Source organism: Odocoileus virginianus, chromosome 12 (genome assembly GCF_023699985.2).
Source record: "Odocoileus virginianus isolate 20LAN1187 ecotype Illinois chromosome 12, Ovbor_1.2, whole genome shotgun sequence".
In the NCBI taxonomy this organism is placed as follows: Eukaryota; Metazoa; Chordata; class Mammalia; order Artiodactyla; family Cervidae; genus Odocoileus; species Odocoileus virginianus.
In genome coordinates, this window is record NC_069685.1 from 61,712,740 (window position 1) to 61,738,482 (window position 25,743).

Here is a 25,743-nt window from a genome sequence, read left to right on the forward strand (position 1 = left end):
GATATTCTGGTTGGAGGAGGCAGATGTAAATAACACACACAATAAAAATATAGAGTAGTCAGATGCTCAGAAGTAGTATTTGGAGAGATGAAGCAGGACGGGAGGTGGGGTAGCATGCGGTGTCAGAGGTGGGATAAAGAGTGGCCGCAACTTAAAACCCCTTTGTTCAAGGAACAAATTGCTTTGCTGCAATTTGAGCAACGCCGGGAAAACAGAAATGTGTGTTCTCTTGCTCTTGTTTCCAAATTCCACTGTGCAGGTGACAAGGTTTACAGGGCGGCTGTGGGGACAGGACTTGACACTTAAAAAGCACACAATAAACATCAGCTGGAAAACAAGCGCAAAGAAGCCAGGTAGATGCCAAGTCAGCGCTGAGTGTGTGGGGAGCCCTGCACTCCTCCTCCAATCCTAAATCATCGCCCTGGGGATGCCGCATCCCAGAAGTGCCCCAGAAACTGCTGAGGCTGTGGCCTCACAGGGTGGTTTGCAATCACCAGACCCCTCCATCCCCAGTCCACCCCACCCCCACCATCCCCACCTCCGCCCCAGCTCCCGGGATGCTCTAATTAGGGACCTCGCGGCAGCCCCAGAGGCTGGCTGTTTGCTGCTCCCAGCCACCGCTCCAGAAGAACTGGGGGTGGGGAAGAAAGGGAGAGAGACCGAAGGAAGGAAGCAGGGAGGGAGAGAGACACAGACAGACACAGGCACACAGAGAAAGAGAGAGGGAGCGAGAAGGCGGAGAACAGAAAACAGGGCACGGACAGGGAGGGGAAGGCACGGCCTGAGCCAGCAGGAGGCAGAGGGCACTCCTCTGCAGCGGGCAGGGCCTGGGTGGCCAGGGCACCTCTGACATCTGCAGTTCCTCCCCGCTGCCCCACCCCGCCTGCATTAGAAAAGTGCTCAAGGGCATAGGTTCTGGACACTGGATGCAGAGCCTTTCTCTGCCATCGCCTGGACGTGGGGACGTGGGCAATCTCACAGGTGTCTGAGTCTCAGGTTAGAGAGAGTGTTCTGATGTGCCACGTGGAAGGCACTTGGCTGGCTGCCGTGCACCCAGCATGGGGCTCTCAGCTCAGTCCGGGCTGCGGGTCCTTGCACTCAGCCTGCAGGAGACCCTGGTCCCGCACTCTCACACAGAACCACTTTGGGGACTCTGAATGGGAACCTCGAGCCTGGTGGCTCTCACCCGGACTGCCCACTAGGGTCACCTGGGGAGCCTTAAAGAACACAGATGCCCCGGGTTCTCTCCCAGAGAGAGCCTCTGTGATTCACTTAGGAGGCAGCCTGGGCATCAGAATTCCTCAAAAGCTCCCAGGTGCTTCCAAGTTGCAGCCGAGGTTGAGAAGCACCGCTTTGTCTCAAGGTGTTGATTTAAACTCCCACCCCCGACACACATTTATTCCCAAAGAATGAAGTACACTCAGACAACACGCCTGTAGGCAGCCTCTCAGACAGGCTGATTTTTCTCTTTCTGAGTTGAATCGACAAACATTTATTGAGCACCTACTGTGTTCCTGGCACACTGTTAGGATCAGGCACTATTCCTGCCCGCCAATAGGCTGATGTCTGGGTGACCATATCCTGCATGCTTGAGGGGATCGTGGGAAAAGCTGGAAGGAAAAATATCTCACCCAGATGGGGGCAGGGGAGGAGAGAAGAGAGGTTACGGGGTCACACATAAACTGAGACTTGAAAAACCAAGTAGCCCTGGGCCGGCAGAAGTGTGGAAGTCAGACAGGTCGCCCAGGTGGCCGGAACAGCATGGGGTGTGAAGCGTCAAGGGGAGGAGGGGGCTGCCTACAGACAGGAAGACAAAGCGCAGGAGAGGAAGCCAGACAGTAGACACCTTACAGCCAAGCCAAGACTCCTGGCCTTCACCTTATGGGCACTAGGGAGCCACGGCAGGCTGTAGGTTAAGAGGCAGCTTTGATCCTGGGCACAGGTATTCAGAGTGTGGCTGCCATGGAGTGTCAGGGGGTGGGGCATGAGAAAAAGGAAAAAGCCTTTGTTTGGCAAATTTTCCCCAAGCAATTTTCTTCCATTCCCTTCCATCATGTAGAAACAGGAAGTTATCCAGAGACCATCACTGCCATGGTAACGGTAAGAGAAACAAACAGTGCATGCCATTTGTATAAAATTGTCCATAAGGGCTGTTTATTTCTCACGCCATTATTTTAATACGTGGGATGGGGAACAGCAGGCTTTAATGGTGCCACCGACGTCGCCTTTTCTTGAAACAACTTGAAATGCTCACAGACACTCAGACAGTGGCACTTAGATCATGTCTCTGGCTGGGAACCCCTGCTGGTTTAGACTCTTCCTGCCGGGAGGTACACCCTGTTCCTAGGCAGTGCGGTCAAGTGGTTAGAAACTCCAGCCAGAGGTCAGACAGCCCTGGGTTCGAGTCCCCGTTCTGTCACTGATCGGCGGCTGTTGGCAAATGTCATCACCTGTCTGAGGCTCTGTTTGTTCCTGTTCAGTCTCTCAGTTGTGTCAGACTCTTTGTGACCCCATGGACTGCAGCATGCCAGGCTTCCCTGTCCTCCGCTAGTTCCCAGAGTTGGCTCAAATTCAGGTCCATTGAGTCAGTGATGCCAGCCAACAATCTCATCCTTTGTTGTCTCCTTCTCATCCTGCCTTCAATTTTTCCCCAGCATCAGGGTCTTTTCCAATGAGTCAGCTCTTCGCATCAGGTGGCCAAAGTGTTGGAACTTCAGCTTCAGCATCAGTTCTTCCAATGAATATTCAGGGTTGATTTCCTTTAGGATGGACGAGTTTGATCGCCTTGCCACTGTTTACTCATCTGCAATGTGGAAATTCATTCAGTCTGTCAATCAATCAGTACTGAACAAGACTTCATTGAAAACCTCTTCTGTGCTTTATGCTATAAAGAATTCTTGCATTCATGGAGCTTAGAATCTCAGAGCAGAACATAGATAGTACACCTAGAAACACTTCTGGAAATAAGAACCATGACTTTGGAAAGTGATACTGCTAAAAAGGATTTAAAGCCAAAGACATTCTCTGTGAGGAGACGCCATGCTAGCTGCCTGCAGGGTGAGGGTGAGCCACCTGTGTGCCCGTCAGGACTTCCACGCAGGGAAGAGCAGGAGACAGACCTAGGCTTCTACTGTTGGCAGCTGGACCTTCATAAAGGGGAGCAGAGGGAAAGGTCAGAGAGACCAGTGACTAAGACTCCACGCTCCCGATGCAGCGGGCCGGGTTCAGTCCCTGGTCAGGTAACTCAGACCCCACATGCAGCAGCTAAGACCTGGTGCAGCCAAATAATCAAACAAATGTCTTTTTTTTTTTTTAAAGAAATAAAAGGTCAGAGAAGGTCAAGGGGCCAGATCTGGACCATCCAGGCCAGGGTAGGAGTTTGGGCTGGACTTTCCTGCTGGCTCAGTGGTAAAGAATCCGCCTGCCAATGCAGGATTTGGTCCTGCATTGGTCTGATCCCTGGTCAGGAATATCCCCTGGAAAAGGAAATGGCTACCTGCGCCAATATTTTTGCCTGGAGAATTCCATGGACAGCGGAGCATGGTGGTCTATACAGTTCATGGGGTCGCAGTGTTGGACACGACTGAGCAGCTAAAAAGGAGTACGTCAAGGCTGTATATTGTCACCCTGACTATTTAACTTATATGCAGAGTACATCATGAGAAACGCTGGGCTGGATGAAGCACAAACTGGAATCAAGATTGTCGGGAGAAATATCAATAACCTCAGATATGCAGATGACACCACCCTTATGGCAGAAAGTGAAGGAGAACCAAAGAGCCTCTTGAAAGTGAAAGAGGAGAGTGAGAAAATTGGCTTAAAGCTCAACATTCAGAAAACAAAGATTATGGCATCTGGGTCCATCACTTCATGGCAAATAGATGAGGAACAGTGGAAACAGTAGCAGACTTTATTTTGGGGGGCTCTAAAATCACTGCAGACGGTGACTGCAGCCATGAAATTAAAAGACACTTACCCCTTGGGAGAAAAGTTATGAGTAACTTAGATAGCATATTAAAAAGCAGAGACACTACTTTGCCAACAAAGGTCTGTCTAGTCAAAGCTATCATTTTTCAGTAGTCAGGTATGGATGTGAGGGTTGGACTATAAAGAAGGCTGAGGGCCAAAGAATGGATGTTTTTGAACTGTGGTGTTGGAGAAGACTCTTGAGAGTCCCTTGAACTCCAAGGAGATCCAACCAGTCCATCCTAAAGGAAATCAGTCCTGAGTGTTCATTGGAAGGACTGAGGTTGAAGCTGAAACTCCAGTACTTTGGCCACCTGATGTGAAGAACTGACTCATTTGAAAAGACCCTGATACTGGGAAAGATTGAGGGTGGGAGGAGAAGGGGACGACAGAGGAGGCTGGCATCACTGACTCAATGGCCATGAGTTTGGGTAAGCTCCGGGAGTTGGTGATGGACAGGGAGGCCTGGCTTGCTGAAGTCTATGGGGTCGCAAAGAGTCGGACACGACTGAGTGACTGAACTGAACTGAGCAACTAAAACACCAGCACCATCAAGAGTTTGGTTAGAATGATTCAACCTCCTAATGTGAGTATAAGGATTAAATGAGATATTGAATGGTAAATGCTAAAGCGAGTGCCTTAAAACATCCTCTTTTATTCTCTCTGGGATATCTGTGGCCCATCATCTCTTGGATGTGGAAGTTATTTCCATAGGCTGATGGCACTCTGGATCTTGGAGGGCTGTAAGAGATCCCTAATTATTCTCCTTTTTCCTATGGGTGAATGAAGGATCAGAGAGGGCATGGAACTTGCAGACATCACACAGGAGTCAGGGGGCAGTCTCCAGGCTCTGCAGCTTCCTCCTGCTCTCCCTGGGCTCCTGGACTCAAGTCCATCCATGACCTGTGGAGAGAAATTCCTTGATCTCTGTCCTTGTTGATGCTGAGTGGTACCTCCTCCTGGGGAGCAGTGTAGGGCAATGGAAAGACAGAGTCTCAGAGGGTCACCAGACCCTAGTCCTCTTCTCCCCACCCTTCTGTCCTGCTGGGAACAGAGGCGGGGCTTTGGCTGGGGAACTGGAAGATAGGTCAGGATATGGGTCAGGTGGGACCTGACACAGCCTGGTATTTCAATACTCCATCCTGAAGAGAGCGGCAAGGTGGGAGAATAAGGCGGAGGGCTGGAAGATGTTTCCCTGCAGTCCAGCAGTTAGGGGTCTGCACTTCCACTGCAGGAAGCGAGGGTTCAATCCCCGGTCAGGGACCTAAGATCCTGTGTGTGTGCACCACAACCAAAAAACCGAAGTTAAAAAATAAAATGAACAGAGCAGCACTGCCTTGGTTAATTCCAAGTGAGACAAGTCACATGGAACATGAATTAGATTGGCTAAGTCCCCGACGGGCTTGGGAGTGTTACTGATTCTAGACCCTTAACCCCAGCTGGACTTTCCTCTGGTTTTAGGCATACATAAATACACTTAATAAACCCTACTAGAAAAGAGCTTTTTATGGCATCTGGGCTGTCTTTTCACTTACAATCTGTATGGGGAAAAAAAAGTGTTAGTCACTCAGTCATGTCTGACTCTTTGCAAATCCATGGACTGTAGCCTGCCAGGCTCCTCTGTCCAAGGGATTCTCCAGGCAAGAATACTGGAGGGGATTGCCACTTCTTTCTCCAGGGGGATCTTACTACAATTTGCATAATACATTATTATAATTCCTCCTGATTCATGAACACCTGCTACACCATGGGTACTTGATTCAGCACTGAACACAGACCCTGTCTCTTCCCATTACAAAAGTCCTCCTAGGAAGTCATTACTAAAATCCCTCGCTTTGTATAGACGAGGAGCTTGAAGTTCAGAGGTGACACATATAGGCGGAAATACCAACTCCCTCAAACTCAGGCATTACACATCAACTGACTCCAAGGGACAGAAGTGCTCCTAGGGTCACCATATATGAACGTCTTTAGAATAGCCCCCAGGTCTGTCCTCGTACGCAGGTATAAGCTGTTCTTCACGGTCTGAAAAATGTTATGTGTCACAATTCATAGTGCCAACAGAGTATAAATATCCACAGCATCTTTAACTGACTTCCCTCACCTTTGCGACTCAAAACCCTAAACCCGGGGAAACCTCCCAGCTGGGCTTGTAGGAGCTGGACTGTGGCGGTCCCTGCAGACCCTATACGCCTGTCCCCTCCTTCAGCCTCTTTCCTGTTTCTGACAGTGCTTTGGTTTCCCTTCTTGTCTGGCCAGACAAGCCTCTGGAGAACACAAATCCATCTTGCAGGCTCGCTTTGTAGTCTGTAAACTTTCAGTTTGAAAACAAAGGCATTGTCTCGCGGTCGAATCTCTGCCGCGCAGCCGGCATTTCTCAAGAGCCAGGGCAGGAAACAGAGATGGAGCATTTCCACGGAAACCAAAGGGGCATAATTGCCTATTTCCACTACGTGGATGCACTGGGTGGGGGTGCCTGCATCGCAGTTGGTCATCGTTCCCCTGTCAGCATCTGACCAGTGATGTGATAGCCACGGGGCTCCCTGCATGTGGGCTGCATAGCTTCAGCAGCCGGGTTGAAAACACATGAGATGCTGGTTCGATGCTCTGCCTGCCCATCAGTGACCCAGGCTGGACTTGTCTCCTGGACTAGACTCTTTCTGGGACTTCTTTTTATCCTTTTTACTCACTCCATCTTTTTCAAGATGTCTCCTTTATGTCCTATTTTGACTCCAAAACAACAGGGGTTTTTTTTTTTCTCTTTTTTCTCCCCCCAGTGATAAAGACTTTTTCAATACCAGATGTTCCTGGGGGAGAAACTGATGCTGGGTTTGGGCAGGGCGGGACTGTGAATAAAAATTGACACTTCCTATGTTGTATGTTGACGGCGAGAGTAATTGCTGAGTATAGACTTCCTGTAGCACTCTGAGTCCATCCCCTGGTTAATTATGATCCCCGTAGACAGAAAAACGGCATCAGAGAATTATGACGACAATGTCTAGCATTTATTACAATGGCTAGCATGCATTACAACAGCCCCCTTTCCATCTCAGAGCCTTGCACTTGCTGTGTCCTCTACTCAGAACATGCTCTTCCCCAAATCGTCACTGGTTACCTTTCCCACAACAGCCACTCCTCTGCTTAAACATCTCCCGATCCCTGGAAAGGAATGTGCCTCCTTTACTCTCAACTCCTGCTGTTTTCTCTTCCTCACAGAACTTAGACTTTCTGAAATTCTTATTCAGGTTTTACCGTCTATCCCTCACCTGACAAGGTAAGCTCCAAAGATCAGGACTTAGTTCTGTGCATCCCCAGGGTCTAAAGCAGTATCTGGCACACAGGAGGTGCTCAAAAAATATTTGTTGAAACAATGGATAGATGGATGGATAGAAGGACAGATGGATGAAGAGTTGACTACATGCTACGTGCATTATCCTAAGGGTTTGATAATGATTATCTCATTTCATCTTAAATGACAACCTTTCGTTGAAACAGTTTCAGAGAAGTTAAGACAGTTGTTCAAGGGCACACAGCTGTTGCTGCTGCTGCTAAGTCGCTTCAGTCGTGTCCGACTCTGTGTGACCCCATAGACGGCAGCCCACCAGGCTCTGCCATCCCTGGGATTCTCCAGGCAAGAACACTGGAGTGGGTTGCCATTTCCTTCTCCAGCGCGTGAAAGTGAAAAGTGAAAGTGAAGTCGCTCAGTCATGTCCGACTCTTCACGACCCCATGGACTGCAGCCCACCAGGCTCCTCCATCCACGGGATTTTCCAGGCAAGAGTACTGGAGTGGGGTGACATTGCCTTCTCTGACACAGCTGTTAGAAGGTGAGAAATAATTCAAATTCAAGTTCAGGTCTGACAGGTTTCAAAGCCCATTTTTAACCACTCTACTTCCCCTGGTATAGAACGTTAACCTTGGAAAGAACTGGGGCACTCAGGATGCCTGACGTCACAACTATCGGCTCTAGAGAACAAGAGATAGAGTCTGCTGTAGCCACAGCACCTTGCATAGTATTTGGCAGTTAGTGAACTGATGGGCTTCCCAGATAGCACTAGTGGTAAAGAACCCACCTGCCAATGCAGGAGATGCAAGAGACATGGGTTCAATCCCTGAGTTGAGAAGATCTCCTGGAGGAGGGCATGGCAACCCACTCCAGTGTTCTTGCCTGGAGAATCCCATGGACAGAGGAACCTGACGACGGGCTGCAGTCCATGGGGTTGCAAAGAGTCGGACACGACTGAAGTGACTTAGCATGACCACTAAGTAAATGTAGATGCTCAGATAGATGGGATAGATAGATGGATGAGCCGGCAGGTAAGTGAGTGGCTGGATAGATGAACAGATAGGATGTGTGGGTAAGGAAACAGAGTCCCAGAGAGGCTGGTGACTCACCTAAGATCACACAGCATGTCAGCAGAAAAGAGACCAGAACTGAAGACTCCTATCCCAGTACTCTTCTGGCTCACAGCACCAAACATGTGAGAATGAACCTGAGTGTTTCCCTTATGGTTTGTGCTAGTTCACGGTTCGAGGGATGCTCCCTGGAACCCTTTTAAGGTACATGCTTTTGTGTCCTCTCATGTCACACTGACGTTATTGTCCATTTGTGTCAATCACCCCAGATGGTTAAGTGTTATTTTTATCCCCACTCCTCAGAAGAGGAAAGTAAGGCTCAGAGAGGTGAAATAACTTGCCCTTTTTACCCAGCAGGACGAGATGAGGCTAGAATCTAACCCTTTGTTTCCACTAGACCAATTTTAGCTGTGTCAGAGCTGATTTATCAAGTGGCAACATATAAAATAGCCTGAGTTGTGAGCACATATCATCTGGTCTGCAGAAAACCTGGGATTCTCTCCCTCAGCAGCAGTGGGGAGCGGGAAGTCCACCAGAGAATCCAGTCCAGAAGTACCCTAGGGCAACAGAGCAGAAGCCTGAAGAGAGGTAGACCAAGTACATGATATTGAGGAAGTCACTTTGCCTTCCTGAACTTCAGTTTCCTCATCTGTGAAATGGGTATTGAAGTTGTGCTAGGGAAGATTTTCTTCTGCGAGTTGCTCTGGTTCCTTGCAGAATTCTTTTTCTATCATGGTATTACTTCTTGGGGGTAGGGGGAAAAGGTTGATATTGCTCTTAGAGAATCTCCTTATATTCCCACCATCACAATTTCAGATTAGTGGGTCTTTGTCTCTTTCTCTCAGGACTTTGTAAATCCCTGCCCATGTGTTTAATGAGTTAAGAGTTTACGATGTCACTTCTGCCACATAAAACACCTGCATGCAAGCAATTAATCTTCTAGAGGCCCCATGACTTTACCAAAAGGAGTGTCTCTGATGGTGGACTTTTATTCACTATGGTCTCCTGGTAACAAGGAAGTGTTGAAGGGAATTCCCTGGCAGTCTAGAGATTAGGATTCTGCATTTCCACTGCAGGGGCCACAGGTTCAATCCCCGATTAGGGAACTAAGGTCCCACATGCCGCACAGCTCGGGGGGAAATAAGCCCAGGGGAACATCCATGGACTCACAGCATAGAGCCAGCCATCAAAGGCCTGAGGAACAGCCTGTTGAGATGCAGCGTGTTCTGATCTCTGGCCTCTGACTTGGCATTGAAACCTGGCCAAGTGACCTCAGCATCGATTGTGGTGCTCTCTAGGACTCAGGAACGTACCTGTCGGATGGAGACAGTCACACCTCACTGTCAGGATCATTATGAAATTATATCATTGGAACACCTGGCAAACAGGAGCTGCTTCTAAACAGCAGTTTCCTTGCTTCCAGGTATAGAGCGGGTCTGTCTCTTTGTTTTCCCCCCGTTGCTTTCTCCCTTTTCCTCCATCTTCCGTGCTTACTTACATTTCCCTTCAACAAGCATTGTGGTGTGCCTGCTGTTTGCTAGAGCTGTGTGGGCGCTGAGTGGATGGTGATGGGCAGGACAGGCAAGGTCACACCTCCCAGAGCCCCCAGTCTGGCAAAAGGCTTCTGCATCCTCCCCAGAGGAGAAATCAGCTCCTGGGCACCATGTGCTTCAGCCTCCCTCTTTTATCAAAACCACTTGGCTTTACTGCCAGGAATGGAAACTTCGTGTAGCCAAGGATTGGGTTTTATTGGGGATCTCTCTACACTCCCCCCCCCCAACCTGATGCAGACCTGGACCCCTAGTAAGGACCCGGTACAAGAGGACGGAAGACGTGCATGGCGGGGGAAGCTTTGGATGAGGAGGGTCTTTGGGGAACCCAGACCAGAGTGCTCCTCTCTCCCCTGCTGTCCTCCCCCACTCTTTCCTTACAGGGACTCCCGTCTCCTCCACTCCGCTGAAGACACATCCCTCCCCACGGCTGCCTGCAACCTTCTCTCCATCTGTCTCCCTCTGCCTGCTCAGGCTGCAACAGCGGCCACAGTGTGGCAAGGTGGATGGGGGCGGGAAAGGGAGCGTCTCTAAACTGAGGTGCAAGGCGCTGGGAGGCTGGCTGGCGGTATGCAAACGTGGTCTGCACAGTTTCCAGGAGTGGGTGCAAGCCTGTCCCCCGCCCCGGTGCAGCCAAGCCTCTGCCCGGCTCCCTTCCTCACCTCAATTTGCGGAGAAAAGACAAGTTGTGAGAATCAGGGCTGGTCAAGAGCACAGGGCTGAGGGAAGGCCTTGGACGCCAGCTCCGCGGGGAAGGGACAGAGCTGAGGAAGCTTCGGCGGCTTCGGAGCCCCCTTAGCCAGGGGAACGTGAGCGAGGTGCCCCGATGAGAGTGTACATACATTGTAACTTGCAGTCCCAGCTTGGGCTTCCGAGGTGTGGAAAGCCCTCGGGTCGGGCATGCACGGTTTTGCGGTCCTTTGCACCGTGCTGGGATATTCACAGCTCCCATCAGGTCCCCAGAGTCGGAGACTTTCTAGGTTATGGGGACTTTACTTGGAAACACGCAGGGCGTTCAGGGAACAGAGTTGGCTGGAGCCGAGAGAGCTGAAACTGGGATGGGTCCTAAAGAGTGAGCCATGGAAAAGACTCTAGGCTGCAGCGCAGGCTGAGGGCTGCGCTCAGCCCGGAGGCCTCCATCTCACCGTCTGGGAAATGGTCCGGATGCTCCTCAGCCTGGCCGCGCCCGCGCAGGGCTGCCGGAGCGTCCAACGAGAGGAAACGCTCGGCCCCCAGGACGCCAGGGGAACCGGCGTCAAACTTTGCAGGGCCGGCGGGCCGGCGGCCAGGGGAGGAGGCTGGCACCCGGGGCCCGCCCGCCCCCTCCCTTCCTGCCCGCGCTCGCTCGGCACCGACTCGGCTCCAGCCCCCCTCCCTCCTCCCGCCCGCTCCTCGCTCGTTCGCTCGCTCGCTCGCCGGCTCCTCCTCACTCGCCCGCCCGCGCCCGGCGCAGCTCGGCCGGAGTGATCGCGGGGCTGAGCGCGCGTCCGCTCCGGGGGGCTCCGGCGGCTGCCCCGGCCCGCGGCCCCCTCCCCGCGGCTGCCGCCTCCTTCCCTTCCTCGCTCGCCGCCTCCCTCCTTCCCCGGCTCCCGCGCCGTCCGCCGCCCCGCAGCCCGCGGCTCCGCGCGCCCCGCAGCCACGATGCCCGCGGCCCGGCCGGCCGCCGCGGGACCCGGCGGGATCGCGCTGCTCCTCGCCCTGCTCCTGGGCAGCCCCGCGGCGGCTCCGGCGGGAGGTAAGCGCCCGGAGGGGCGGGGCGGGGGAGGGGGCAAAGTTGCAGCGAGTGCGGGGCGGCTGGAGGTGGGGGGGCGGGGGGGTCCTGGCTGATCCGGACGAATCGCCCCTCAGCGGCTGGGCTGCGGAGCAGGGGGCGGCTGCCCACATTCGGGGCTGGGCACCGCGTCCCCTTGGGCCGTGTTGCTGGGAGTGTGGAGGCGGGGATGTGTCTGAAGGACTGGGGCGCTCTCCTGCCTCGGCCGCGGGCTCCCCGGCTGCCTCGCTGGCTCCCGGGCTCACTCCCTTTTGCAGTCCCAGAGAGTCTCCTTGGAGTGGGGTCGCCTGCAATCCCCCACATTCCCGGAGGTCTCTGCAAACCGCACCCCCGGGGCCGGGTGCCAGATAATTCTCACCCTTTCGGGGAGAGGACGAGGAGGCGGGCAGCTGACCCGCCGTGCAACTGAGGGATGGATTTAAACAGTGCGCCTGGGGGTCGTCCCCGGGCCTCCCACTGAGGGACCCCGTGCTTCTTTTCGGTTCAGGCTGCCCCCGGGGGACCGGGTCCCTGGACAGATCTCAACCAAGTGTCTGGAAGCAGAACTTGGGTGTGGCTTTCGCCTGGAGGCCGGTGGAGGGGGGCTCCGGGCTCTCCGAACTTATCGAGGGAGGGAGAGGAGATCTTAGATCACAGGCGGGAACCTGAGCGACTCCCCCCACCCCCGTCCTTTTCTCCCTTTAACAGCCCGGTGTCTCCGAACACTACTATCAGTTGGGGGTTGGGGGAGGGGGGAGGGGGAGGGCTCGCTAGGTTCACCCCGCACGTGCTTGCAGGTTGGAAAGGGGAGGATGGTCGCTCCTCCTTCCCAGACCTGGAGCAGCCTCTCCTCCACCCGGCTGAGCGCCCACAGGGAAAGTTGTAGCGGGTGGTTGGGGAGGGGGAGCTGAGATCGAGACGAGTACAGCGCCTAACTCATTCAAAGCCAACCCCAGGAGCGTTCGTGGGTTTGATCAGGCCACTCGGAGACCCCAGAGGGGAGGGGAGCCTTGGTAGAACTCCCCCTTTGAAAGGTCCAACTCCCCCGTTCCCAGTAACTCGCCCCTCGGGCAGGGAAGAGCAGGCAGTCTGCAGGGTCTGCCCAGGCTGAAGACAAGCCGGAGGGCGCACACTCTGTCCATCTCAATCCCCTTGTCTGGTTTGGGCCGTCTAGAACCTGAACCAGAGGGCAGACGCTGCCCTTTCTCCCTGGGGCGTTCTGAACACCCCCTGCGCACACACCTGCTTTCAGCACCAAAGGCCGCGGACAGCTCTGCGTTCCCGGGCACTGTTTCCGGGTCTCCTCTTCAGCTCTTCCCCACAGCCTGGAGTGCCCTCCTCGGCATAAATCAGGCGTTTTACCCCCACCCCCTTCTCTGTAAACGTGGAGCCCAGAGCGCAGAGCGAAGGAAATAATTCATCACCTTTTGTTTAACAAAGCATATCATTAAAGAACCCCCCCTTTTATGAGGCAGTAATATTCACAATTTACACCAGTTCTGGACAGTTTCTTTGGGAAGGAGGAGGGAAGAGAACTGGCTTAAATAAATCGTTTCCACCACCGCATGCCCTTCCTTAATTAGCTGTCTTTTCCAACAATGGCTTGGTGGCCTTGAATGGAGTCCAGATCTCTCTCCCTCATCCCCCTTTTTGAATCTGTGTTGTGACTAACACACACAAAAAAGAATGGGAAGCTTGCTGGCTGGCTTTTCTAAAGTCATTCTACCTCTGAGGATGGCACTCTAAAACATATCCCCCTCCGGGGGGGGGGGGGGAAAAAATGTCTTAATGGCACATATTGAATCGTCATCCAAGGCAAAGGTTTTATATCCTGCCTCCTCCCCTGGCTTCACACACAAAATGTGTGTGTGTGTGTTTTAATTTTTAAGACATTTTATATTATTTTTCCAACTGCTCAACTCTATAGCTAGCCGGCGTATATTTTTCATTAACTTCAGGTCATTGCCAAATTAAAGTCAACCGGTGTACTACTTCAGAAGGCTCATTAATAACGGTGTGGTTCTGACTCCAAGACTGGGTCATAAGAAAGGAGGGAGGGTAGCCAATTAGAATTTGGAAACAACTGACCTCCCCCAATACATTCTGTTTTTAACGTGGAGCCCAACTTCCACTAATGTCAGCTGGAGAACCATTCATCTAACTCAGTGTTGCAAGCCAGTCCTTCTGTTTTTGGTGCAGTGAGGAGATTTGTAAATACAGTACTTGAAAGAAACTTGTTGCTAAATTCTTATGCAGGTCACGTGATTCTCTGGGCCATTTTGCTGTGAGGCATGAATAAGTATAAAGTGTAACTTGTTTTTGAAGAGGCTTCTTATTGTCTAAGATATGCACATGGGGAATAATTGTAACTACGTGCTAAGACTGCAGAGCCCGAGTGTAATTTCTTTTCATTTTCCTTGAATTAATAATGTAAATTCTGTATTGCTTAGTAAGACTCAAAATTGCTGCTTCCTCCAGTCTCTAATGTACACTGTTGTTAGATTCACTTAAAAGACTATTTTTATGATGGAATGAGGTTTTTTGTTTTTTTTTTTTTTTTTTGGCCTGTGGAGTGTTAACGGCCCCTTCCTGGGGCCACCTCCTCAAAGGCTGACGTATTCTTGTGTTCGCATGGCTCAGCTGGATGTTAGGAAAATAATGTTACATTCCTCTCTTTCCTCTTTCAAAAGCAAAAGGATTTTCCTGATTAGAATGGCTTGTTTTCTAGTTTTGCTCACAAGTTCATTCCTGTTACTCAAAAAGTGATTCCAAAGGGCTCAATTTCTTGGTCCACACGTCTGGTCCACAATTTCTGCGACATGCTATTGGCACAGACTTCCACTGGGGGCACTCAAAGCTACAGTTGGTGACTGAGGGCAGACAAGGCGAATTCTAACCTTTGCAACCACCGGGCCTGTGCAATGCCACAGGTCGGTAGAACGGAGCTCTCCTGTTTCTATGAGAGGAGTTATTTGATGGCGCTTGACATATGCAGTGGATCAAGAGGAAAGAAAGGTGAAGATAAGGAGGGAGAAAGCGCCGAGGAAGGCATCGTTAGAATAGAGTCCAGCTGCCTTTCTTATACCAGTTTGCAGCTTCTTTCATGGAGCCAAGTTGCAAAACATCAAAGAGGCCATGGCATGGCTCCTCTGAGGAGTTTGACTGGACTGGACCCTGCAATTAGATTTCAACAGTTCTGAAAAGAAGTGCATGGCTTTGCGGTCGGAGTGACCTGGGTCAGGCCCAGCTTCATTGTTCCTGTGTAATCTTCAACAGGTGAAGCCTGCCTCCACTCTACCATCTGTGGGATGGGGGTGGCGTGGGGTTAATGTTCCCAGCCTAGAAGGATGGTTGCTGTTATTTCATAACACTTATAAGCACTTGGCACATGATAGGTACTCAATTAACGTTTACTCTCTTCTCTCCCGTCCTTCTCAAAGACCACACTGCCCCTCCAAAGCAGATGCTTGAAGCTGGTGTGAAGGAAATGTTGACATAAACACCTGGATAATTTAGTCCCAAGTAGACGGTTGAAGGTAGGGTAAGGAGCAGTCCCAGATGAGAGATTGTCATCACCTGGTGCAGACTTTTCAAACTCTCTTCCATAGCTCTTTGAACCTCAATATTACCACCAGGAAGCAGAGTTCATTATTCCAAAGATATAGGATGGCAGGAGAGTGGTTGGAAAGAAGACCTAAGGAGAGAGTCTTCTGGAAAATTCAGTAATCCATCCGTTCATTCAACATCTACTAAGCACTTTCTATGTGGGTTTCCCAGGTGGCTCAGTGGTAAAGAATCCACCTGCCAATGCAGGAGACATGGGTTGGATCCCTGGGTCTGGAAGATCCCCTGGAGAAGGAAATGGCAGCCCACACCCGTATCCTGGCCTGAAAAATTCCATGGACAGAGGAGCCTGGCGGGCTACCGTCTATGGGGTCGCAAAGAATCAGACATGACTGAGTGACTGAGCCACAGACACGCGTGCACTCTGGGCATGTAGCAGGCCCTGCGTGGGGTGCTGGAGACACAGAATAGTGTGATGAGGTCCCTATCCCAGTAATGGCAGCCTAGCAAGAAAGACCTGCAGGTAAATCACCAGTGTCCTTGCCACGTGATGTGTGCTTGGGAGTCGGGGGTGGGGGGTAAATCTTGAGTGCAGAGATATCACTGGTGGGCGTGTTTCATTCTGGCCAGAGGTAGCTGGTGAAGTCTTCCCTGAGCTGGCAGGATCTGAGCTGGCCCGAGGCATCAGCAGCCGCACATGAGATTTCTACGATGGAGCAGTGACGATCCTAAAGAAGGCTTCGCTTTTGGAAGGCGTCACACACCTGTGGAGTCTGGGAAAACGGGTGGGGCAGGGAGGCAGACATGCACGCACGCTCACACGTGAGAAGCCCAGAAAGATCCTGGGGCCTGCCCACCCTCTTTGCACTCCCCTGGACTCCACTGCCACGGGGCTGAGAGCTGGAACAAGAGGCCGTGAGCCACAGCGTCCGCTGTTGTCCACTAGAGGCTGTGATGACACCGACGGACTCCTCTCCGAAGACAGCCAGGCCCAGAGGCTGGGTACAGGCAGCAACGCACAGCCCTGGGTAAACACTGCTTTCCGGGGGGTGGGGGGGACTGCATATTCATAGAATCCTCTGGTTACTGTCCTTCCTCGGAAGCCCTTTGGTGGTGATGGTGGGGGTCGGGAGAGGACCGGCTGCTTTCAGGAGAGGGTCAAAGGCTGACGTGTTGGGGTGAGGTCAGTGGACCCGCGTGACGCAATTTACTGGGTCTGTGTCAGTGATGAACACAGCATTTACGGAGTGTTGATTTCCTTCAGAGCCTTGTGATAAAGGTTTACGGAGGTTTGTTCTGAGCATGCTCACAACAGCCCCGAGCGGTAGATGCCGTCATTATCCTTACTTTCTGACCAAGGCGATAGAGGCACAGAGAGGTTAAGCAATGCGTCGAAAGTCACAAAGCCAAGAAGTGGTTGTAATCTGACATCAGACCCAGGCCTGAGCCAGAAGCCTTTCGAACCCCATCCGGCACGACTGCCTCTCACTTGCTGCTATTCTCCCAGCTAACATGCTGGTTCTGCGGACTCCTGGGAAAGGCTGGTACATACTTATCAGGTGTGTGGGGGGGTGTCTATCCTCTGGCTATAGTTTCTGGCATGTTGTAAGCATGCGAGTTAAACTGGTCAAATTGAAGTGAGTGGTAAAGTGAAGTAGGCTGCAATGAATGTGTAGGCAATTAATTCATTGCTGTCATACCTAATGAGTACTTAAAATATGTTCAGACCTTACATGGGTTATTTTATTTAATCATCAGCATTTCTCTGCATTTTGTAGATGAGGAAACCAAAGCTTAGAGAAGCTGTGATCCATTCTGGAAGCTCACGGTTGTCAGCTAGGAAGGTGCAGACGCAGGGTTTGCTGTGGTGTGGGGTTCTTTTTTATTTTTATTTTTTCTGGCTGTGCCATGCAGCATGTGGGATCTTAGTTCCCTGACCAGGGATCAAACCCATGCCCCCTGAGGTGGAAGCATGGAGTCTTGACCACTGGACCACAAAGGAAGTCCTAGAGGTACCCAACTGCTGAGTTTGTGAGCTTGACTGTGGGGCATAGCACCTTCCAAGCTAGGTCCTGCTATATTTCCATGTGAAATGTGAACAGATTCCTTCACCATCATTGTGCAGCCAGGCTGCATGGACCCAAACCCCACCTTACCCAACTCCAAAGACTGACATGACAGAAGTCAAAATCAACTAGAGCTTTCTCGAGCTCTTAACGGTTCTTAAAAAAAAGAAAAAAAAGCATAAGGGTTATTCCTTCCCAGGAAGGGGAAGGAGACTTCATGAAAGAAGGTGAGTGATACAGCTGGTTCATTGGTTGGTTTTGAAATTTTGGCTGTTTGTAATTTCTCATGCTCACAGGCCACTCAACGAGTCATGGAGAACTCAAGCGTAGAAAACTGGCTTCTGTAAGCCCCTGAGTTCAGGATCTGGGCTCAGGCATCTCTTGGCCATGAGCCTCAATTTTCCCATCTGTAAAATGGATCACAATAACCACTACCCCATACACAACGCTGTCCTCTTGGGGCTGGATGAGACACGGGAGGCAAGATGCTTCATGCATGGCAGAAAATCAAAGCTTCAGGGAGGTGGGTGCTGGCACGAAAGACTCCAAACACCCCCGTGTGTTTCTTCCTGGGCTTTTTATAAGAGAATTACTAACTACAACAGTTTTGTTTGCCACTGAGTGGGGACTACTCTGTGCCAAAGGATCATCCATGTGCCTACTCTTTATTCACTCATTTGATCCTCTCCCAACCCTATCAGATGATATTGCTAACTAGATGTTACCGATGAGGAAACTGATTCTTAGAAAGGTACAGGTGCCATGGCAACAAATGATGGCCTTGCTCAAGGTGTCATGCAAATGAACGATGCAGTCAGGATTCAAACCCAAGACTGGTTTATTCCAAAGCACAGGTTTGTTCTAAATGTTAGGATGCTAGCATATAGATATCCCCTAGTAACAGCTACATCAAGAGCTGATGCAAACCCAGAAATCAACCAGTTTGGCCTCCAGGAGGAGAGAAGTTTTCTCAACCAGGGGCAGGTGGCAGGTATCTCACGGCAGATCACAGAGAGGAGAAACAGTTCATCCTAACCATCTCTACCCACTCTGATGGCTTCTAGGTAAAGCCACCCTTTTTTTTTTTTGCTCATGCTTTTCCTTCAACCTGTGCTGTCATCCTAGGAGTTTGAAGGAGTTCAGAGAGGACCAGATAAGATCCCCAGCTGGCTGATGTAGCAGCATGGTCTTAAGCTATTTGCTTTAGTGTTCTGAGCTTACTCTGGCCTGATACGCAGAGTGGGAGGATCCTGTCTCTCCTGCAAGCTTAAGAATGCACATATGTAGATATGTATACTGAGCAAGCACACAATAAAAAGCTGCCATTACTGCTAGTATTGGTCACTTGGTGAACTTCTATTCATCCTTCAAAATTATCCTATTACCTTTTTCTATAAGACCATCCCCGTCTCTCTCCTCTTTATACCAGTTATGAATGATCTTCTGTCTCCCCCATCAACATATTCTGTTCCCCTATTCCTGGCAACTCATGCACCAGTGAGTCACCAATTTACACACCTCCCTCCCACTATACAAGAACCTTTTCAAAAACCTCAGCTGAATCATACTCATCCGTATCTCTCTTGAAGTGAAAGTGTATCACTCAATCATGCCAAATTCTTTGTGACCCCATGGACTGTGGCCCACCAGGCTCCTCTGTCCATGGAATTCTTCAGGCAAGAATACTGGAGTCGGGGAGCCATCGCCTTCTACAGAGGATCTTCCTGACCAAGGATCGAACCTGGGTCTCCTGCATTGCAGGCAGATTCTTCACTGTCTGAGCCACTTTTCAAAAACCTCAGCTGAATGGTATTCATCCATATCTCTCATAGTCTGCATCTAACCCAGTGCAAATACAAGTGCATTTACTCTGTTAAATTACCTTTCGTCTTAATCTTAGTGATGAGGTGGTAGAATCTTGAGATCTGAATTTAACTCCCAACTCTTTATCCTACTTCGGTGTGGTCTTTGGCATCAAAGGTATGAGACCTGGTTCCTCCTCTGAAAAGTGAGGCTGAAAATAGTGTCTACCTCATAGGATTGCCATGAGGAAAATCAATGAGATAATAGATGTGAACTCACTGAAGAATTCTACAAAGAGGGAAAGGAGGAAGAAAAATTAGAAGATGAGGAAGGAGAGAAATTCTGTAAAGAGGAGAAAACAGCCTTTGTGCAGACACAGGGCCACAAGATGGACCATTCATTGAGTGCTTATCGAGGGCATCTTTCTTTCCAAAGGGACTATCAGATGCAATGATTTACCCTGTGCCTTAGCTCATTTCAAATTATTAACTTCCTGGACACCACACGGGTTGTTGTAGAATCTGCCTTCTCTCGGATCCCCGGCAGCTGTAAAAACAGCAAATGCCTGGCTGAAAATAGAAAAAGTAGCAAAGTGAATGAAAACCCAGACTCCAGAGTCAGAACAACCTGGGTTTGACTCTGTTGCTTTTCATTAGATGTGTGACCTTGAACAAACTGCTTTGTCACTCTGAGCCAGCACTGGGCCTTTCTTGAGGGTGATAGTCTATCTTCTCCAGGATCGGGGGGTGGGGTGGGGCTTGGTACAGAGAAGCTCTGCAAAATAAGTTAATAAGCTATGCTTCCTGGGGTCTGTAATATTCTTTAGATCGAAGCAGTTCTTAAAGCTCCCCCACCTGCTTTAGTCCTCTTCCTGATGTTTTCATTTTATTGAGGAAAGAGACTCAAAAAGGGACTGACTTACTCAAGGTCCCACTGCACGTGAGTGGCAGGGATGGAACTGGAACCTCTGACTCCTGTCTTCTCACTCCCATTCTTTTTTTAAAAAATTATTTAGGTTTGGCGGTGCTGGGTCTTCTTTGCTGTGCAGACTTCTTCTGGTTGCGGCGAGCAGGGGCCACTCTCTAGTTGTGTGTGTGGGCTTCTCATTGCGGTGGCTTCTCTTGTGGAGCACGGGCTCTAGAGCATGCAGGCTTCAGTAGCTGCAGCTCCCAGGCTCTGGAGGACAGGCTCAATAGTTGTAGGACTCAGGTTTAGTTAGCTTTCCCTTGTGGCTCAGCTGGTAAAGAATCTGCCTGCAGTGCGGGAGACCTAGGTTCGATCCCTGGGTTGGGAAGATCCCCTGGAGAAGGGAAAGGCTACCCACTCCAGTATTCTGGCCTGGAGAACGCCATGGACTATACAGTCCATGGGGTCACAAAGAGTCAAATACAACTGACAGACTTGAACGTCACAGGTTTAGTTGCTCTGCATCGTGTAGGATCTTCCCAGACCAGGGACTGAACCCCTGTCTCCTGCATTGGCAGGCAGATTCTTTACCCCTGAGTCATCAGGTAAGCCCCTTACTCCCATTCTAACTCAACTCTCTCCCTCTTTTAAGAACCACAGAATCCCAGCTCTCCTCAAGTGTATGTTCTGAGACCCAGAGAGATGTCAATGAAGGCATCTGTCTATCAAAACAATAGCATCCGTTACCCACGTTGGATATTTATCTCATGTGGCCATGGCGGAATGACTGTCTGCAGCTTCGGCAGAAGCTAAAATCAAGCTGTAGCTTCCTCCTCCTCTGCTGACTTGGCACCTGATTCTTGAGGCACCGGTGGACCAGCTTGCACCTGGGAAGGGTGCCATCCAAGCAGATGGCTCGAGTCAAGCAAGGAAGAGCAAGCCAGGGCGGCTCAGAGACGCAGGTCCCAGGCCGGGCGCCCCTCCTGGGCTTCCTTGCTCTCACCACGGGTCGTAGAGACTGGCTGGTTGAGAAACCCAGCAGGGGTGTGGGGTGGAGAGAGCCAGGGCAGGGTCACAGAAGGCAGAGCTGATGTGGCCAGGGCCAGCCTTGGGCAAGTAGGGTCCCAGAGATGATCCAGGGGCTGGAGATGAGAGCGAGGTGGGTGGATACAGTCTAATACCTGGGAGTTGGAGCTTGTGACAGGTTGTAGCAGGAAGAAGAGTGGGTTTGAGCTCTTGGGTGACAGTTTCCTCGTCTGGTCTCACCCGTTCCCAGCTTGGGGGTAGGCACGTGCCAAAGCTTCTCTCATAAATTGGTGAATTCAGCTGAAATGAGGCACTGGCCCAAGATCAGGAGCCCCACTGGGCAAGGCAGTGGAGCGAAATAGAGAGCACGGGCTCTGGAGTGAAGTGTCCCTTCCCACCTGTGTGATCTCAGACAAGTCACGTCGCTCTGAGATGACGCCGATGCTTCGCTGCTGCTGTTGCTCTGAGCTGATTCTCAAATTCCCAGATCCACGCTGGCTTCCAGGAGAGGAACCACGATTTCTTTGGGCTGTACAGATCAAGGACTTGCTCAGGATAGCCTGAGAACAAGAAGACTTGCTCAAAAGATACCTCAAATGGACCAGGGATGCTCCGGGGCCTGGCTCCTCTGTCCGTTTCTCTTTCATGGCATCTGCCACCCTCTGTGCATCTATTGCCCCTCCACTTACTGTGTCCCCTTCTGCTCACACACCGTCCATCTCCCTCATCACCTCCACGGACATGCGGACCATCGTGGCTTCACAGTGGAACCATGCAAGCAGACGGCTGGAGTCAGGCAAGCAAGAGCTAGCCAGGGAGGGGTCACAGGAGGCAGAGCTGATGTGGTCAGGGCCGGCTTTGGGCAAGTAGGACCCCAGGGATCATGCCTGGGGCTGGAGGTGAGAGCGAGGTGGGCGGATACAGCAGCCCATGCCCACCTTTCTTCCAGCTCAAACTCTATAGTTGGCATTGCCTCCTGTGGAGGCTATTAGTCATGTGTGGCTATCTAATTTTAGATTTGAATTCATTAAAATAAATCAGATTAGCATGTGACTGCCTCAGTCCCGGTAGCCTCATCTCAGGCACTCAGTAGCCGTGTGTGGCCAGCGGCTGCCCTGATTGGACAGCACGGAGAAAGAATGTTTCCGTCTTGACCGGAAGCTCTGCTGGATGATGCTGGGTCCGGGCAGCCTAGACATACCGCTGGCTTCCAGCCTTTCCCAGTTCAGGTTCCTAAGGGGAACGTGGCTGTCCTGCTCGGGCAGTAGGTTTGGCTGTTTGTATTTGATCCAGTTGTGCACGCTGGGGTGATAAGCTTGCATGAGGCATAACCCTGGGTCGTTCAGGTCTTCACTTGGGGTTGAGCAATCGTCGCTAATGACACTTCACACACTTGCTCCGCTGGCCTCGATAGCTGCTTCTTCAGCCCTCCTAATTGCGAAGATGTGGCTCTGGAACGCGTTTGCCGCACATCCATATTCATCAAGCTGAGGCCTCACTGACAAACACTTCCCAGGGAGCTCAAGAGAACCACACTGTGTCCTGAGCGTCGGAGGTCTGTCTCCGCCCCCTCACTGCACAGTGAGACCCTTGGGGCCAGGGCTTGTCTCTCTATTCTCAGCTGTTCTGCTGAACAGATGAGTGAGAGGAAGACTGGAGGGGAGGGAGGAAGAAAGAAATGAAGAAAGAGAGAAAGAAAGGCCTTCTTTGGCCATGAATGGCTCAGATTCGGGGGGCACAGGAAGAGCATCTGTAGGAAATGCACGATCTTCACATTTGGGTAAACTTAGGAAAGAACGATCTAAGGAAGAAGTCCACGAGACGGATTCTCATAAACGGGTATATTGGTAACTCAGAGGGTAAAGAATCCACCTGCAATGCAGGAGACTCGGGTTTGATCCCTGGGTCAGGAAGATCCCCTGGAGAAGGAAGTGGCAACCCACTCCAGTATTCTTGCCTGGAGCACCCCATGGGCAGAGGAGCCTGGTGGGGTCACAAAGAGTGGTTCACGAACTGAGTGACTAACACTTTCAGGTATCTAACGTGATCCTCATTGTCTTTGGAAATCAGGCTAAGGTAGCAAGTGAAGAGAAGCTTCAAGATCTTCACCCAAGATCTAGGGCCCCAGGAGCCCTGCCTATTCCTATGAAAGTTCATCTCCGGAATGACAACGGAGCCTTTAGAAGCAAAGCAATGTTGGAGGCCAGTGGGAAAACAAGATGTCCTTTCTCAAACATGTGGTTCTAAGTGTGGTTTCAATAACACAGCTATTCTATAAGGTTGTGTTCTCTCCAAAGCTTTAATATTATGGAAATGGAAGGAAGTGTTTAAAAGAACTGTTTTCAGGGTGAACTTTCTGAGACTGGTGAGCTCAGCCCTGTGTTAGGACTGAGGCCTGAATGTGGGTCCCAACTCTGCCATTTGTGTGTCATCATGGGTTGCTGAAGGAAGTGCTCTCATCAGCTTGAGCTTCGGTTTCCATCTGCCAAATGAGAGCACAGTGCTTCCTCTGCCTCCCTCCACAGGGTGGATTGTGAGAATGCAATGCAAAGAACCACTGAGCTAGACAACTGCAGGAGGAGCTATTCATACTGCAGTGTACGTGAAACCTCCGCTGAAGTGAAGCAGTGCACAGCCTGTGCACCTGTACATGGCAGCCCTGGAAGTGGAAGTGCACCCCAAACTATGAAGTGGTTTGCCCAGGGAGAGGACCAGTGCTCCTCCTACCTCTCATTCCCTGGACTGCTGGTCAGGCCTCCACCTTTGTGCCCCTCTTTAAAGCAGGTTTTCCAAATTGTAAAGCTAATTGGGGGCCAGCCACCTTGGAAATGAATGCAAAATATGTGGAATCAGGCCTCATTTTCCAGGGCTTTGGAAGGGAAATTTGCCTAATTTATGGCATAAATAAAAGATGATGTGCTGGGGCTAATTTGCATACTTTCACTTGCATTGGAGTTAGAAATAGCTTTTTGTTGTGCTCGTTTTTTAAAGAAAGCCTCAGGCCTCTCGTTCAGCCAGTTGTGTAAGTTTCAAGCAAAGAATTTAACCTCTCTAGGTCTCAGTTTCCTCATCTGTGAGGTTAGCATAGCAGGAGGACCCATGTGTGGGTCTGTAGGACCCACATAGGACTGTAGGACTGCAGTGAGGAGCCATGAGTTAATTCTGAAAAACTTGCAGAATAGTGGTCAGCACCCATGGTAGGAGCTCAGTAATGTAGGAACACGTATAGTATATGTAACATGTATCATCATCCTTATTAATTAAACATGCGTCTACACCTACAGCGCATGTGTGCTGAGTCGCTTCAGTCGTGTCTGACTCTTTGCGATCCCATGGACTGTAGCCCGCCAGGCTCCTCTGTCCATGGGATTCTCCAGGCAGGAACACTGGAGGGGATTGCCATGCCCTCCTCCAGGGGATCTTCCTGGTTCAGGGATCAAACCAGCATCTCTTACATCTCTTGCATTAGACCTACAGTTGATACCACAGAAAAGTCAAAAGGATGCACTACAGTGTGTACCCACAGGGAGTGATTTCGAGCTCAGGACCTAGACTTGTGTCAGGACACAGCAGGTGTCTGATTATGGGATACATAAATGGGCCATCATCAGTTGCTTCCCCACAGATGCAAGCGTTGGGAAGCCTTTCTCCTCTTCTGGACAATGAGGTCCTCCAAGGCAGGGAATAGATCATATTTCTTTCTCAGTCCCCTCACTCAACCGTCCATCTCCAATAAATAGAAGCTCAGTAAATGCAAAGTTATTGGTTGAATGACTGCTGAAGTGCAATCCTTCTTAATTAGCGTGCAGGAAATGCTTAGTATCAGCATGCCTGCTAAGGCACGGTTGTCTGCCTCCCAGACTAAGAACTCCTAAAGTCTGTGTCACCGACATCTGAGCATGGCACATCAGGCTGTCAGTTGGTGCTTGCTGGCTGTAGGGCAGTGGCCAAGAGCTCAGAGTTTAGGGTCAGAGAGACTAGAGCCTGAAACCCAGTTTCATCACTTCTAGATGCATAACCATGGGAGGTTGTTTGTGCTTTGTGGAAAAAACTTTTCATCTATTTGAAATAAAGAATTGTCCATCAAGAAGTAGCACAGTGCCTGACGCAAATTATGTACTCGATTTAGATATGGCTATGAATAAATGAATGAATGACCTTTCCCAAGAGTCTCAACAGAGGAAGAGGGACTTGTATATAATTACCAGCAGGAACAGAATTCACAATTGCCTGAACCCCACAGATAAAGCGTTCTAGGGGAATTCATTCACAGAGGTGTATTGACTTTACAATAGCTGTATCTAAATGCTGCTCCCCGATGTAAGGTATTTTATCATCTTATTTCATAAAATTGAGGTTCTAAGAAGAATGCAGGGATCCAGGTGGGTGAAGCCATCATTCCCTGGCTAGTGTTTTATGAGCAAGGTTCACTTCAGATCAGCCACAGAACCCCAGATGAGGAACCAGGTGGGCATGACCTGGTACTCCATGAACCCTCTTGCCATCAGGGGCTTACAGAGGGCACAGTCTGGGTCTTTTCTGTCTGTCTCTCCACTATGCCTCTTCCCTGTTTCTAAAGTAGATCTCTGGAAAGTCTGAGAAGGAAACAATCTCCTCTAATGCCCTAACAGGGAATCCCTGCTGTGGCTTCATTTGTAGGATTTTGCTTAATTATTAGCAGAACTTCATATTGCAGGCATTTGATTATAGATAAGGAAGCTGACAGGCTCAGTTGGCTAAATGGTGGTGACTTAGG

At 50.6% G+C, this 25,743-nt stretch overlaps 1 protein-coding gene and 1 long non-coding RNA gene across 4 annotated transcripts in view; one reads left to right on the forward strand and one right to left on the reverse strand.

The window, feature by feature from the left end:
* Positions 1-1,138: 1,138 nt before the first annotated feature.
* Positions 1,139-11,187, reverse strand: LOC139037816 (uncharacterized). Its single transcript, XR_011490732.1, has 3 exons — positions 10,535-11,187; positions 9,493-9,635; positions 1,139-2,803 (listed from the first exon to the last, which is right to left on the reverse strand). It is a non-coding gene; the product is annotated as an uncharacterized lncRNA (long non-coding RNA).
* SEZ6L (seizure related 6 homolog like) overlaps positions 11,175-25,743 on the forward strand; it is a 182,812-nt gene continuing 168,243 nt past the window's right edge. For all 3 annotated transcript variants that reach the window (XM_070475480.1, XM_070475481.1, XM_070475482.1), the window contains exon 1: positions 11,175-11,607. In XM_070475480.1, the coding sequence (XP_070331581.1) occupies positions 11,514-11,607 (94 nt within the window). In that variant the 5' untranslated portion in view covers positions 11,175-11,513. The remainder of the gene's footprint in view (positions 11,608-25,743) is intronic.